This window comes from Heloderma suspectum, chromosome 6 (genome assembly GCF_057233095.1).
Source record: "Heloderma suspectum isolate Gila_16-S chromosome 6, 16-S_ref, whole genome shotgun sequence".
Taxonomy (NCBI): Eukaryota; Metazoa; Chordata; class Lepidosauria; order Squamata; family Helodermatidae; genus Heloderma; species Heloderma suspectum.
In genome coordinates this window covers 80,599,223-80,614,473 of record NC_139463.1, presented here as the reverse complement: position 1 = coordinate 80,614,473, position 15,251 = coordinate 80,599,223, and the positions used below count along the sequence as shown (strand labels likewise).

The following is a 15,251-nucleotide window of genomic DNA, read 5'->3' as shown; positions in this document are numbered from 1 at the left end:
ACAGCCACAAGTGGCATCCAATAATGCTATTTACATCTGTATTTCCCCCCATGATAGGCTAATGGCAGCCACCATTCGTTTATCACCTTGTATAGGGATCTGGAGACTGCTCCACATGAAATCCTCCAGAGCTGGAGGTAAGTGGTGCTGTTCTGCCATGGAATCTGGGAATCCAGCCTCATCTGAGTCCATGGTGGAATTCTCTGCCATCCCTAGAGACAGCATAAGATAGTGCCTGGGGAAAGAAGACCACAAATGATATTTCACCACCACTGAAAAGGGTCTACTGATCTTTGCTATTCACCTAATGTTTGAAGGCAGGGCATCCAAAGAAGGTCCTCAGAAGATGACCATATCATTTGAGGATGGTCATTTGGACGGTAGGCAATCCTTTAGGCAACTAGAACCCAAGTCATGTAGGAGATTAAAGGAAAGCACCAGCTCTTTGAATTGTGCTTGGTAATGGACCAGCAGCCAGTGAAGTTTTAAAGAACTAGCAAGGTATGTTTGCTTTGGCAAGTCCTGGTCAACAGTAGCCACATTTGGGACCAATGGCAGGTAGGGATGTTGGAGAAATCTGCAATGGAATCAAATGAGTTTTGATTTCTATGAATCAAGCCTGCAGATTCCACAGTGGACTGGCTTTTCCCAAGTCACATGGATTCCATGTACGTGCATTTTTTTTTTTTTAACTTTCTGCAAATTTACACAAAATTAGTCAGAGAAAAATAATTAGAAGTCCACTGCTGACAATGTGCATTTATAGGCTAAGTCATGAAAATGTGCATTTGGGGGTATTTGTTCATTTGTACAAGTGCAAATTTCTGCAAATTTGACTTTGCACAAATTTGAGAAATTGGGAAACAAATCCAATTCCATCAATGAATGGATGAAGGAATGAAAGGCACCTGCCAATCTGCAAAACACAGACAGAATGGATTTTGCAAATTCTATGCATCCTTAATGATAGGTTATAAGAAGTTTGCAAAGGAAGCCCAACATACAATGTATTACGGTAGTCAAATCTGGATGTTACCAATACATGACAGCCAGTTTATGTCTGTCCACAAGGAGACACAGCTGGTGTATCAGAATTAGTAGGTGAATAGAGGTGTTGTAGGCATGACACTGAAAATCATCTTGCAGATTCATATCCATGAGTACCACAGAATATCAAGACATACACTACTGTAAATTTTGGTGAACTTCTATTAAAATTCTGTCTAAATTTGGGGAGAAAAGTACATTCACATTTGGCAGAATCAAAAACCTTCTCCAATAAATAGGGATAAAAAAATGAGCAGCTAATTCCTTACCCCATAAAATTAATCAATAAGTATACAGTAAGATTTCATTTTCTGTCAAAAGGTATTCCAATAATCTCTATATAGAACTATCAAGAGGTGGAATTGCAACCACCAAACACAATAAGAAGGAACAGGCAGAAGGAATTATCAGTCATTTCTAGGGATGGGGGAGAATTTCTCGCCGAAACTTCGGTGGGCCGAGTGCCAACGCATTCGGTCCTCCGAAGGTTGTTCGGGGAGAAATTCTCCGCCCCTCCGCCCCCGCCGGGATGGGACTTACCTTTCACGAATGTCCCTCCCGGTGGTGGGTCCCGGCGGCGGTTCGGCAGGTCTTCGTCAGGGACGGGGGCGTCAGCCGGTCTTTCGACCGGCTGCCGCCGCCGCCATTACAAGACAAGTAAAAAAAAAAAAAAATGCCCCTGTGATAGGCTACGTAACGATTAACGTAGCCTATCACGGCTCAATTTGCAAAGTCAACTGTGATAGGCTACGTTAATCGTCACGTAGCCTATCACGGGTGACTTTGAAAAAAAAAAGCGCTTACGGCTAATGGCGGCCCCCATAGGGAGCCGCCATTTGCGTTCCTTATTTGGTCCCTGTAGTCTACGTAAAGATTTATGTAGACTACGGCGAAAATAAGGGCAACGCAAATAGCATAATTAACGTAGCCTATCACGGCTGACTTTGCAGATCTAGCCATGATAGGCTACGTAAATTGTCACGTAGCCTATCACAGTGGCATTGTTGTTGTTTTTCTTTTGAAGTTCGCGGCCGGGGAGACGGGGCGCTTCTCCCCGGCCTGAATTTCGGCTGGGCGAGGTGGGAAGCCTCCCCGCCCGGCCTGAACTTCGGGGGGAGCAGCGAAGCACCTCCCCCCCACCGCGAAGCAAGCTACGAGACCAGGTAAGTGACTCCATACATCCCTAGTCATTTCCTTGATCTAGGGATGTATGAAAGTCACTTACCTTTCCGTGGATTATGTTCATGGGTGGGGAGGCGTTCCGTCCCTCCCCCCAGAATCCTCGACAGGGGGGGAGGTGATCCGTTCCTCCCCGCTGGAATCCTTGACGGCCGGCTGTGCTCAGCAGTGGCTCCGCGGAGCAGCCAGCAAGGCCCAGGCCAGTCGTCCACAGCCAGATTTCCAGCCGCGGAGGGCTCTGGGTAAAAAAAACAAAAACGGCGTACGCAAATGGCGGCGGCTACGGCGTTCCTTATTTTTCACCGTCTTAGTCTACATAAATATTTATGTAGACTATTATGGTGAAAATAAAGGGGAACGCAAATAGTGTAGCGGCAACTATTTGCATCCCTTTTTGATTCGCCGTTTTAGCCTACATAAATATTTGCTAAAACGGCGAATCAAAAAGGGACGCAAATAGCGCCTGCTACGCTATTTGCATTCCCCTTTATTTTCGCCGTAATAGTCTACGTAAATATTTACGTAGACTAAGTCTATGTAAATATTTACATAGACTAAGATGGCGAAAAATAAGGAACGCAAATGGCGGCGACTGTAGCCGCCGCCATTTGCGTATGCGTTTTTTTTTTAACCCAGCCATGATAGGCTATGTAAATCTTTACATAGCCTATCATATCTCTGTAAAAAAAAAAAAAAACCCTCCAGACTGCAAATGGCAGTGGTGGCAGCTGGTCGGAAGTCCAGCCGCTGCAGCTGCCACTGCTGAAACTGCCCGGAACATCCGCCCCAGCTAAGTCTCATCCCGGGGGCAATCTGCGGGGGGGCAGGGGGTGGCAGGCCATTTCTCCACAAATTTCGGGGGGCCAAATGCACTGGCATTTGGCCTCACCATGATCCGTGGTGAAATTCTCTGACATCCCTACTTTGACCACGTCTCCTGAGGAAGGGGGTGGATTGAAATGGCTCCAACACTATGGAGGCCTTTGCACTGACTAGCCTCTAGTTCCCACAAACAGCAGATAAGGTGGTAAACCTGAAACTTTCTGGAATGTACCACTTCAGACTGCTGGTGGGTAATAGAATGGTGAAGAGCCCCCTGCACACAGAAAACTATATCAGTGAGTTCTAGCCTACCCTTTTCCAAATTTTGCTTCCTTCATGTCTCCAAGATGATTTGCAAGTTAATTGGTGGTTCACATCACAATGGAGTTAGTCCTTTTATGTACTGTAAAATGATGGGGAAGGTGAGTTCAGTAGATAATCACATAACGAGTATGGAGAACATAATGTGGAACATGTTGGCCACCCTCTGATGGAAATGCATGCTTTTTTTAAAAAAGCATAATTTCATCCATTTCATACACACAAAAATTTATATACGGTTATCACAAAAAAAAACAGAGTGATGTACTCCAATAGACACGCACGCACGCACGCACACACATGAAAATAGAGCCGTACAAGCATCATATATAAGCTGTTTACAAACATGCTATGTCAGCCCAGGAGGATGGCTGAGTGTCTTTACTTCTCCATTGCCAGAGTCTGGTAGTGGATAGAAGGGACATATTGTATTGGATCCAGATTCAGTGATATTTAGAATAGAGTTCAATAGACATATTAAAATCAGTGGCGTTGGAGTTACTTATGACTAACTTAAGTCCTAATGATTTTAATGTGTATACTCCAAGTATACTAAATCTGGATCCAAGCCATTAAATATGGATCTATTATATAACCAGAGCTTCCCTATTTACTGACCATTTACAATTTATGGATATTTATGGATAAATATGGATCTATTATATAACCAGAGCTTCCCTATTTACTGACCGTTTACAATTTATGGATATTTATGGATAAATATGGATCTATTATATAACCAGAGCTTCCCTATTTACTGACCGTTTACAATTTATGGATATTTATGGATAAATATGGATCTATTATATAACCAGAGCTTCCCTATTTACTGACCGTTTACAATTTATGTCCTCACCTAAATAAATTTTACATCTAAACATAGATGATGACACCATTATAGTATTAGACAGAAGTAAGATTTCTTTGGGTAGACATGCCAATTAATCTTGCTCTCCCTTAATGACTTTGAAAAGTGGTGATAGAAATCAGAGGTCTGTAATTTAGAAATCAAATATCAATGCAGGATGAAAAGAAGGGTCAGACTCAAAGACTTTGTTGTTGTTGTTTATTCAGTCAGTCGCTTCCGACTCTTCATGATTTCATGGACCAGCCCACACCAGAGCTTCCTGTCGGCCACCCCCAGTTTATGGCAATTTTTGGAGGTATTCCACAAGATTCAGTCTCTGAGATATGCAACTGTGATTCCCTTTATTTCAGATGGTGTTGTTGTGGATTTCAAACTCATATAGTCACAGGTTCAGTGGAAGAAAGCCATCCTTTTTAGCTGCCTGCCCAGGGCATTTTTGACCTCCTTGTTCCTTAGGCTATAGATTAATGGGTTCAACATTGGGATTACAATGGTGTAGAAGACAGACACAACCTTGCCTTGATTAGGAGAAGAGATGGCCCCAGGCTGGCCATACATAAAGAAAGCTGTGCCAAAGAACAAGCTTACAGCCATGATATGCGAAGTACAGGTTGAAAAAGCTTTGTATCTCCCTTTCATAGATGGTATGCGAAGGACTGTAGCCACAATGTAGCTGTAGGAGATTAGGACAATTGTGGATGTTATTATTACAATAGACCCACACAGTATTAGCAGCACAATTTCATTTACAGAAGTGTCTGAGCAAGAGGCCTTCATGACAGCTGGCACATCACAAAAGAAGTGGTTGATTTCCCCTGGCTCACAATAGGACAAGCTGAATGTGAGGCCTGTCTGTGTGCAACAATTGAGGAAGCCAAAGAAGTATGAAACTGCCACCAGACATGCACAGGTCTTCTTGGACATAGAAGCATGGTAAAGCAATGGGTTGCAGATAGCAATGAATCGATCATATGCCATGCCAGCCAGGAGAAAAGCCTCTGTGGTCCCAAGAAGAGAAAAGAAGAACATCTGGGTTGCACATCCTTTGTAAGAAATTGTCTTGTTCCTGGTGGCAAAACTCATCATGGCTCTGGGAGTGATGACTGAAGAGTAGCATATATCTATGAAGGACAAGTTCTTCAGGAAGAAGTACATAGGTGTGTGAAGTTGGGAGTCAGCACTAGTGATTATGATCATGCCAATGTTCCCCACCAGGGTGATGATGTACATCACTAAGAAGAGAATTAAGAGAGCTATCTGAATCTGTAGTTTACCTTGAAATCCTACCAAGATGAATTCAGTTTTCTCAGTTTGGTTTTTCATAGCAGTTACCACAATGTCAGGAACAAAGGTCATTCTTTCAAGGCTTTTGTGATTGCAAACTTCAGGCATGTGTGTTTGTATATATGTTCCCCAAACTGACAAATGTCAAGGGTAGCTGGAAGGGATTAGTCACTAAAACAGAGGCTGTGAAATTATATTGTCACAAATATGCTATGCCTTAAATAGAAACACACTTTTTTTAGAACAACATAATACAATGCACTGAAATTGCACACCTGCCTAGGAATCATAGAAGTAGTGATATGGAACGGACCCCACCCAATGTCACCATTTTCTTAATATACAATTCATTCAAATCTTATACAGTAATCCTGAAGTCAGCATCCAGTTGCAAATCCAAACTAGGAGGACAGATCATAAAATTACAAAGGAAAATGGCTAGATTTTTTCTCTCTCTCCACACAGGATGTGCCTGCACTGTGATGGTTAGCAAGCATCTAATGTGACAATTATTTTGCCCATTTAAAACATGTCCTTGCCGCAGTCCAATGAATTGAGTCTTGAATCTTGTAGGAGACTTGCATGCACAGAGTTGGAGAAGCTGCAGTAGGATGAAAACAAATTTGGATCAGGGCACTTGTGCAAAGCATTTTCTGTTTTTCTGAACACGTCTGCCATTTGGAAGTCCATTGCACCCTTGGACCCTATAGAGATTAAGGATTAAGAAGTTAAGAAATAGTAGAGCAAAATGCAAATACTGGATTGGATCCAGAATCTGCCTTCCACAAACAAGGGCTCAGATCATGAATCTGGATCCTTCTTAAATCTGGATCCTTCCGAACGTCTTTAGAAATTTACCTAAACCACTGATATAGATATCATATTGGCAAATCATATATTGGCAATCAGGCCAATTCATCGGTATTACTCTATTAGCCACGAGAACTAAATGAAGACCTCCACATTCATATACTTCTGAGAACTGCACACTGCAGTGGTCATGAGCTGTTTGAGCTTTCCAGTGAGGTCCAATGTATGACCTCAGTAACTGTCATTGGAAATAGAGTGGTGGGGTAGCTAGAACATAGTCTGCTCTAGGAAGGCAGTCTCCCCCCTCACAAAAAAAAAAGATGAGAGAGAGAGAGAGAGAGAGAGAGAGAGAGAGAGACTGGCCCAAAGTCACTCAAAAATTTCATGGCTAAGTAAGTGGGAATTGGAACCCAGTTCTCATACAATGCTCTACAATAATCTCCTAATCATCCCCAGCCAGATCTGGGGATGATGGGAACTGTAGTCCAACACATCTAGAGGGCACCATGTTGGAAAAGGCTGCATAACCTACCCATCACACTGGCATATAGAGACAGAGAGCAGATTAAAAGGATACAAAAATGGTGAAGGAAATAATCTAGTCAGGTATGACATGATGACGATGATGATGATGATGACGATGATGATGATGATGATATAGGAGCATTGGTGTGCGGGACATGTTACATAGTATGAGAGGATTTGGACATAATGACTTTTGCAATGTTTTATCAAAAGGCGTAGAAATATATAGGTCTCCTCTTTATTGAGAAACACTGATCACTACAAAGGAGTAACTCAGGGACAATTTCACCTATCACAGATTGCATGCATTTTATAAGGTGAGATAGTTGTAAGCATGAATGGCTACACTTTCTTTCCAGCAAAATGAGGAAACCCCATAAGCAAAGGAAATGGAGGGCTGTCACAACAGCATCACAGTATCAACCTTGAACCTTTCTGTCGATCTTCCTTTCCTCTCACACTTCATATGTTTGAACTCACTCCTCCTTGTCTCTCTCTCTTGCCTTACGACATAATAGAGCCAGTGACATGATCCATGCAATCTGGTTCAGGTCTACTACTGCCTGTCTTAAAACTGTGCAAGTTTGCATTTTATTATAGATATGAGCATCATTTTGTTGATTTACTATTTCACTGTCTTACCCTCATGATGAAAGGCCACTTAGATCCTCTCATGCAGCATTCAGCATTCCTGCCGCAAACTCATTCAAGTGTATGCTGAATTGTTTCCCTCCTAAACTAAATGAACTTACAAAGATCTAGCTTGCAACTGTCTCTTCTGTTGGAAAAATGCAATGATCCAGCATCCCCCCTCCCCCATGTGTACTGCATTCTCCTGTTGGGAGGATTCTGACCAAATGGTAGGTCCTAGAAAGGAATTGGAAATCATAATGCAGTTTCCCGAATAATGTGCCTCCATACTTACATTTGATATAAATGGGAAATATTCTCTTTCTCTGTTCCATGCATTTGTAAATGGCCCCATGAACACTTGAGGGAGAATATCACACTCTCTTGGGTATCACAGATTGAAGATATAATAAACCCTAAAGAGACCATGTTCCTGATGTATTTTTTTTTCTTTTCAAGAAGATTACTCTAACTGTTCTTTCCACAATAAGGCAGTCATGATTTCAATGAGACTAAGGCATGACTAACTTACTGTAGGGATGGACAGATGATGTAAAATCTGTTCTGTCTGTGTTTCACCGATTGTCAGACGCCTTTCATTCTGCAGCATTGTGCAAATTCACACACACACACACACATGTGCAAAACTGATTTGGTTCCATTGCATATTTCTCTGACATCCCTAACTTACAGTGGATCCACCCCAATGGTATCTGTTTTGAAATGAGCAACCTTTTATAGTTCCAATTGTATTTCAAAACTTAATTTGCCAAACCCAGGAAATACTGGAATCTGTATTATTATTTTATGCTTCTTTTCCAAGATAAATGTGCCCAAAGCACCTCACAGCACAAGAACAGGAATACAACAACAGATCAAAGCATCATTACAATAAACCACCTAGAGACTGTTCATTTAAAAATAATAATATAGCAGTCCACACAAATAGTTCATTTCAATTATACACAACATAACTTTATTTTTATGTTTTTTTAAAAAAAATAACCATTGTCAATCATTCAGACACAGTATCAGTTGATATTACTTATCAATTGTTAAAATGCATAAGACAGAATTAGATATGATAAAACTTTCCAGTGCAGTCAGGTATTCATATAACTATGAATTATATTGGGGTGGGTTAGGGTATTTTAGAAAATGTTTTTATTGTAGAATTTTATTGTTTTAAACTGTTTCATTATATGCTGTACATCGCCGGGAGTGGCTGGGTGACCAGCCAGATGGGCGATTAATAAATTTAATAATAAAATAAAACTAGTAGCCCATTCCTCAAGAGTGCCAAGCGCAAGAAATAGCAGCTAAAGTTCTTAAAATAGTAAATTTTAAAAGTGCAAGATGCAGAAGTATCTTGGCAGTAAGAATTCCAGAAGGGCAATTCTAACAGCGATAGAGACGCATGTGTGATCTCAGAGGCTTCGATGTATGCAATACCTTACCTGGCTGCTGCTAGCAGGGTGGGAAGAGTGATGGAGGCAATTTCCCCCTCTCTGTTCTCCTTTTCTTTTCTTTTCTTTTCTTTTTTGCCTGGCTATAGGGGGCACAGGGATGGGGCTGGAGCTAGAGAGGGCATAGGATTGTTCATATCCTGACCTCTCCCCTCCCCACCCACCAGAACATCCCTTTTTACAATGTCATCTAAGGCCACTTTTTGCGACCTCATAAAGCAGATACTGCGGTTCTTTCCTCAGTGGCTGAGAGCGGGCAGGGGGAGGGATAGGACTTTTGAGTCCCCCTCCTGAAGTCATAGCAGAGAGATAATCTGATTGTGCCCTTAGAGGAGAAATACCTAAAGATGGGGAGGAAGCCAAGAGAGCACCTTGGGAGCTTTCTACATGAGGCTTAACCCACCACTTTACCGAGGCTTCCACTTCCAGATTATTTGTGTGTGTGTTTTTTTCTGGGGTTTTTCTTTATCTGCCTTTCTATATGTTCCACTACACAACCACTAGGTGGCACGGTGGTAGAGTGGAATTGCACAAATACACCAGGGTTTCATACCACCAGTCACCAAAATACCAGATTGCTGTTCTTAGGAAAAGCAAACATTATAATTGTTTAAAAGCATGGGAGAAGCCTTGGAGGAGGAGGATGTTGTATAAAGCAGCCACAAACTACCATGAGTGAGGAATCACAAGTGCACAATAAATGCCTTGTGTAGAAATGCTCTAAGTCCTCTATAGTTAGGTGGAGACATGATCATTTCCCTGCACATAAAAAGCTAGATCACTGGGAGAAGGATGATAACCTAATTTTCTCCCAGACTTGATAGTTTGCTTTCTTAGTTGTTATTCAGTCGTTAATTCATGTCCGACTCTTCATGACCCCGTGGACCATAGCACGCCAGGCCTTCCTGTCCTCCACTTTCTCCCGGAGTGTGCTCAAGTTTGCTTTCTTAGTAAACCCTAGTAAAAATCTTACTGTATACATTCAGCAACCTCCCTGCAGTTATATGGCTAACGCGTATCCTGCAGTATGTTCCAAATAGGTTAGCATTTGAATGTATTTATTCAATGAAATATTGGGGTTTGATATTTATTTCTTGGTTCTACTCCTACTTGGATGGCCAATTCCAGAAGCTGGTGATGGGGGATTATTGCTCTGTGCCATGGCAATTATGCCATGGGGTTCCACAGGGCTCTATTTTATTCCCTATGCTGTTTAATAGGGATGGCAGAGAATTCCGTCACGGATCTCGGTGAGGCCGAATGCCAGTGCATTCGGCCCCCGAAATCTGTGGTGGAATGGCCTGCCACCCCCCCTCCCCCCTGCGGATCCCCCCCGGGATGAGACTTACCTGGGGCGGATCTTCTAGGTGGCGGTGGCTCTGGCGGTGGCTTCGGCGGCGGCAGCTGTGGCGGCTGGTCTTCCGACCGGCTGCCGCCGCCGCCATGTGCTATCTTGTCACTTTATTTTGTTTTTGTAAAGACTTACATAGCCTATCACATCTGGCTTAAAAAAAAAAAACGCATGAGCAAATGGCGGTGGCTATGGCCGCCGCCATTTGTGTTCCTTATTTTTGGCCATCTTAAGTCTACGTAAATATTTACATAGACTAAGACGGCGAAAATAAGGGGGAACGCAAATAGCTTAGCGGACGCTATTTGCATTCCGCCTTATTTTCTCCGTCTTAGTCTACGTAAATATTTACGTAGACTTAAGATGGCCAAAAATAAGGAAAACAAATGGCGGCAGCTGTAGCTGCCACCATTTGCGTATGTGCGTTTTTTTTGGGGGGGGGGGTTAAGCCAGACTTGATAGGCTACGTAAGTCTTTATGTAGCCTATCATGGCTGACTACAGGGATGCAAACAGTGGTGGCTACGGCTGCCACCATTTGCGTCCCTGCTAGCCAGCGGCCACATGTCCGGCTGCTGGCGGAGCCAGCCGGCAGCTCCGCGGAATCCCTGTGGAGCGGAGCCGGCCAGCCAGGATTCTAGGGGGAGGGACAGAGCACCTCCCTCACCCAGCGGAACCTGGCAGAGCCAGGTAAGGGGACTTTCATACATCCCTACTGTTTAATATCTACATGAAACCATTGGGGGAGGTTATCCGGAGGTGTGCGCTGAGGCGCCATCAATATGTGGATGACACCCAGCTCTACCTCTCTTTCTCATCAAACCCAGGTGAGGCAGTGGCTGTTCTGAATCAGTGCCTGGGCACAGTCATGGACTGGATGATGGCCAATAAACTGAAACTCAATCCAGACAAGATGGAGGTACTGTTAGTGGGTGGTTCGTCTGTCCATCTAGGTGATATTCAACATGTTCTGGAGGGGGTTGCACTCCCCCTAAAGGATCACATTCGTAGTTTGAGGGTGCTCTTGAATCCAGAACTGTCACTTGAGGCACAGGTGAACTCAGTGGCACAGAGCACTTTTTATCAGCTTAGGCTGATCTACCAACTCTGCCCTTATCTGGACAGAGATAGCCTAGCTAGTTATCCATGCTCTGATAATGTCTTGTCTGGATTTCTGCAATGCGTTATGCATGGGGCTGCCTTTGAAAATAGTCCAGAACCTTCAGCTGGTCCAAAACAGAGCAACAAGATTGTTAATGGGGACTGGCCAACGAGCTCATATTATGCCAGTACTTTTCCAGCTGCACTGGCTGCCAGTCCATTTCCAGGCCCGATTCAAAGTGCTGGTATTAACATGCAAAACCCTAAATGGCTTGGGGCCAGGTTATCTGAAGGATCACTTCTGCCCATATATGCCTGCCCAAACCTTAAGATCATCTTCAGCAGCCCTCCTCCATGAGCCCTTGACAAGGAAGTGAGGCGGGTCACGGGTGGCTACCAGGAGGAGGGTCTTTTCTGCTGTGACACCATGGCTGTGGAATGAGCTCCCTAGTGAGGTTCGCCTGGCACCTACGTTGTATTCCTTCTGGCGCCAGGTGAAGACCTTTTTATTTTCCCAGGCATTTTAGCATATTAGCTTTCTAGACTTTTAGCTTTGCTGTTTTAAATCTGCATTTTAATCTCCACATTGCTGCGAGGTTTTAGTCTGGTTTTATTCTGATTGTTGTGTTACATTATGCTTTTAATGTTATTAATATTTTATATTGTCGTACTGTGTGCTTTTTGGTTTTAATTTTTGTGAACCTCCCAGAGAGCTTTGGCTATTGGACGGTACAGAAATGAAATGAAATGAATGAATGAATGAATGAATAAATAAATAAATAAATAAATGTCTTTGATATTTATTCTTCCATGGTACTTGTTTAGAAAACCATTCAGAATACAAATTGTTTTGTCTATTTACAGAGAAGGCTTGTAATGTAGCAATGAAATGTTCAGTGGAAGAAAGCCATCCTTTTTAGCTGCCTGCCCAGGGCATTTTTGACCTCCTTGTTCCTTAGGCTATAGATTAATGGGTTCAACATTGGGATTACAATGGTGTAGAAGACAGACACAACCTTGCCTTGATTAGGAGAAGAGATGGCCCCAGGCTGGCCATACATAAAGAAAGCTGTGCCAAAGAACAAGCTTACAGCCATGATATGCGAAGTACAGGTTGAAAAAGCTTTGTATCTCCCTTTCATAGATGGTATGCGAAGGACTGTAGCCACAATGTAGCTGTAGGAGATTAGGACAATTGTGGATGTTATTATTACAATAGACCCACACAGTATTAGCAGCACAATTTCATTTACAGAAGTGTCTGAGCAAGAGGCCTTCATGACAGCTGGCACATCACAAAAGAAGTGGTTGATTTCCCCTGGCTCACAATAGGACAAGCTGAATGTGAGGCCTGTCTGTGTGCAACAATTGAGGAAGCCAAAGAAGTATGAAACCACCACTAGAAATGCACAGGTCTTCTTGGACATGGTGACATTATAAAGCAATGGACTGCAGATCGCAGTGAACCGGTCATATGCCATCACAGCTAGGAAAAAACATTCAGTGGTCCCAAAGAGAGAGAAGAAGAACATTTGTATGGCACACTCATGGTAGGAAATGGTCTGTTTCCCAGTTGCAAAGTTCATCATGGCTTTTGGAGTGATAACTGAAGAGTAGCAGACATCCAAGAAGGATAAGTTCTTCAGGAAGAAGTACATAGGACTCTGAAGTTGGTCATCAACAGTGATGATGATGATCATTCCGATATTCCCCAGCAAAGTGATGACATAAAACAGTATGAAGAGAAAGGATAGACCCAGCTGTAGCTGACCTTGGAATCCTTTCAAGATGAACTGTGTAACAATGGTTTGGTTTCCTACATTATTTTCTAGACCATAAAGAATATCCAATAAGGCCATGATGGGTGTTTTAAAGTAAAAATGTCTAGTTTCTCTTCAGATCATATAAGTAGAAATATCTTTTTTATCTTCACTGTTGTCTACATCAGATGTTCATGAATTACTGGATTTTTAAGTTCACACACAGTAGCCCTGCACATTCCCCAGAGTATCCCATTTGCCTTTCTTTGATACAGCATACTGGTTATCTTACTTGAAATGATTCCAAACCTGAAAGACAAAAGAATGTGTGAGCAGAATCAATGCTGTGGACTCCACTATCAAGAAATGAACATCAAAAATGCAGTGCCATGAGCAAATACAACCCTGAAGACACAGAGGACTAGTTCTCATGATATGTAGTTTCATATCATATTTTCTGTGTGTGCCATACGGATCGGGGGATGGTGAGTTTTATAGGGATGTCAGAGAATTCCGTGACAGATCTCGGTGAGGCCGAATGCCAGTGCATTTGGCCCCCCAAAATCCATCGCAGAATGAAGCCCCCGCCTCCCCCACCCCACGAAAGGCACATGAAATGGAGCACTTACCTGCTCCCGTCCGCGCTGCTTTACGAATGGCGGCCGTCCTGTGGCCGCCATTCACTTCGTCTTCATAGCCGTGATAGGCTATGTAAATACTTACTTAGCCTATCACGGCTAATGCAGGGACACCATTTGCGTCCCTGCGGAGGCTGAGATAGGCTACGTAAGTATTTACGTAGCCTATCACGGCTCAATACAGGGACGCAAATGGCGGTGGCTACAACAGCTGCCATTTGCGTCCCTGCATGGCTGCCCAGCGGCCGGATATCTGGCTGTGGGTGGCTGGAGCTGGTTGGTGGCTCCATGGCTTGACCGTGGAGCAGAGCCAGCTGGGCAGGATTCTGGGAGGGAGGACCAGATCGCCTCCCCCCCCCATTGAGGATTCCGGGGGGAGGGACAGAGCACCTCCCTCCCACCGCGGATTGCCCGGCACGGAGCCAGGTAGGTGTTTCGTACATCCCTACGAGTTTTATTTACTGTGCAGTAATAGACCCAGATTTTCCCCTAAATATCCACTTGAGAGAGAGTGTATTAATGTGTTGTATGGGGCCACACTAGAGCCCCGTCTATCATGCATTTACCTGAGAGTTTCCCAATGTATTCATCTTTCTTTCTGTAGTGGGCTCTCAAAATTCCCTTACTTAGATTTCATTGCTATTACCTTATGCCAAGGAAAAGGAAACCACAGCCATATTTTCCAGTACACTAATATGTAGGAAATTGGCAGCCAAGTCAGTAGCCTCTGTTGCTGATCTCTATCACAACAGATTTCAGACTGAGGATTGCTGTTTGAATGTTCTCCCATACAAATAAAATACTTCCCTTAGATTAGGGATGTTGGAGAATTTCGCCATGGATTCCAGGGAGGCCAAATGCCAGCACATTCGCCCCCCCCCCAGCAATCCATAGCAGAATGAAGCCACCCGCCCCACCACCCCGCAAAATGGGCCAAAACAGAGCCTACTTTTGTCGGCCATTCCGGTGCTCCTCGAATGGCAGTGATAGGCTATGTAAGTATTTACGTAGCCTATCACAGCTAATGCAGGGATGCCATTGGCATGCTGTCTTTTGCTGTGATAAGCTATGTAAATATATACATAGCCTATAACGGCAATAGGCAGGAACACAAATGGCAGTGGCTACAGCAGCCGCCATTTGCGTGTGTCCCTGCGCAGCCCAGCAGCCGGATGTCCAGCTGCGGGCAGCCCCGGCCGGTGGCTCCTCGGGGTCGCCGCGGAGCAGAGCTGGCCGCGAAGGAATCCTGGGGGAGGGATGGAGCGCCTCCCCCCCACCGCGGATGCACCGGAGCGGAATAAGGTAAGTGTTTCATACATCCCTACCTTAGCTAGAGATATACTATGGGTCAGCATCCAAAATATGCACACCTGCACACAGAATGGTACTTTCTACAACAGGTATATTATATCAGTCTTCGGGATGTTTGTTTCAGCTCCACTATTTTTAG

At 43.7% G+C, this 15,251-nt stretch overlaps 2 protein-coding genes across 2 annotated transcripts; both read right to left on the bottom strand.

The window, feature by feature from the left end:
• Positions 1 to 4,627: 4,627 nt before the first annotated feature.
• LOC146341412 (olfactory receptor OR9H1-like) lies at positions 4,628 to 5,560 on the bottom strand. Its single transcript, XM_084808342.1, has one exon. It carries the CDS (start codon positions 5,558 to 5,560, stop codon positions 4,628 to 4,630), a length of 933 nt encoding a protein of 310 aa, XP_084664468.1.
• Positions 5,561 to 12,296: 6,736 nt separating this feature from the next.
• On the bottom strand, positions 12,297 to 13,262 carry LOC146341411 (olfactory receptor OR9H1-like). The gene has a single exon (XM_084807430.1). The coding sequence runs from the start codon at positions 13,260 to 13,262 to the stop codon at positions 12,297 to 12,299; it is 966 nt and encodes a 321-aa protein (XP_084663556.1).
• Positions 13,263 to 15,251: the final 1,989 nt, after the last annotated feature.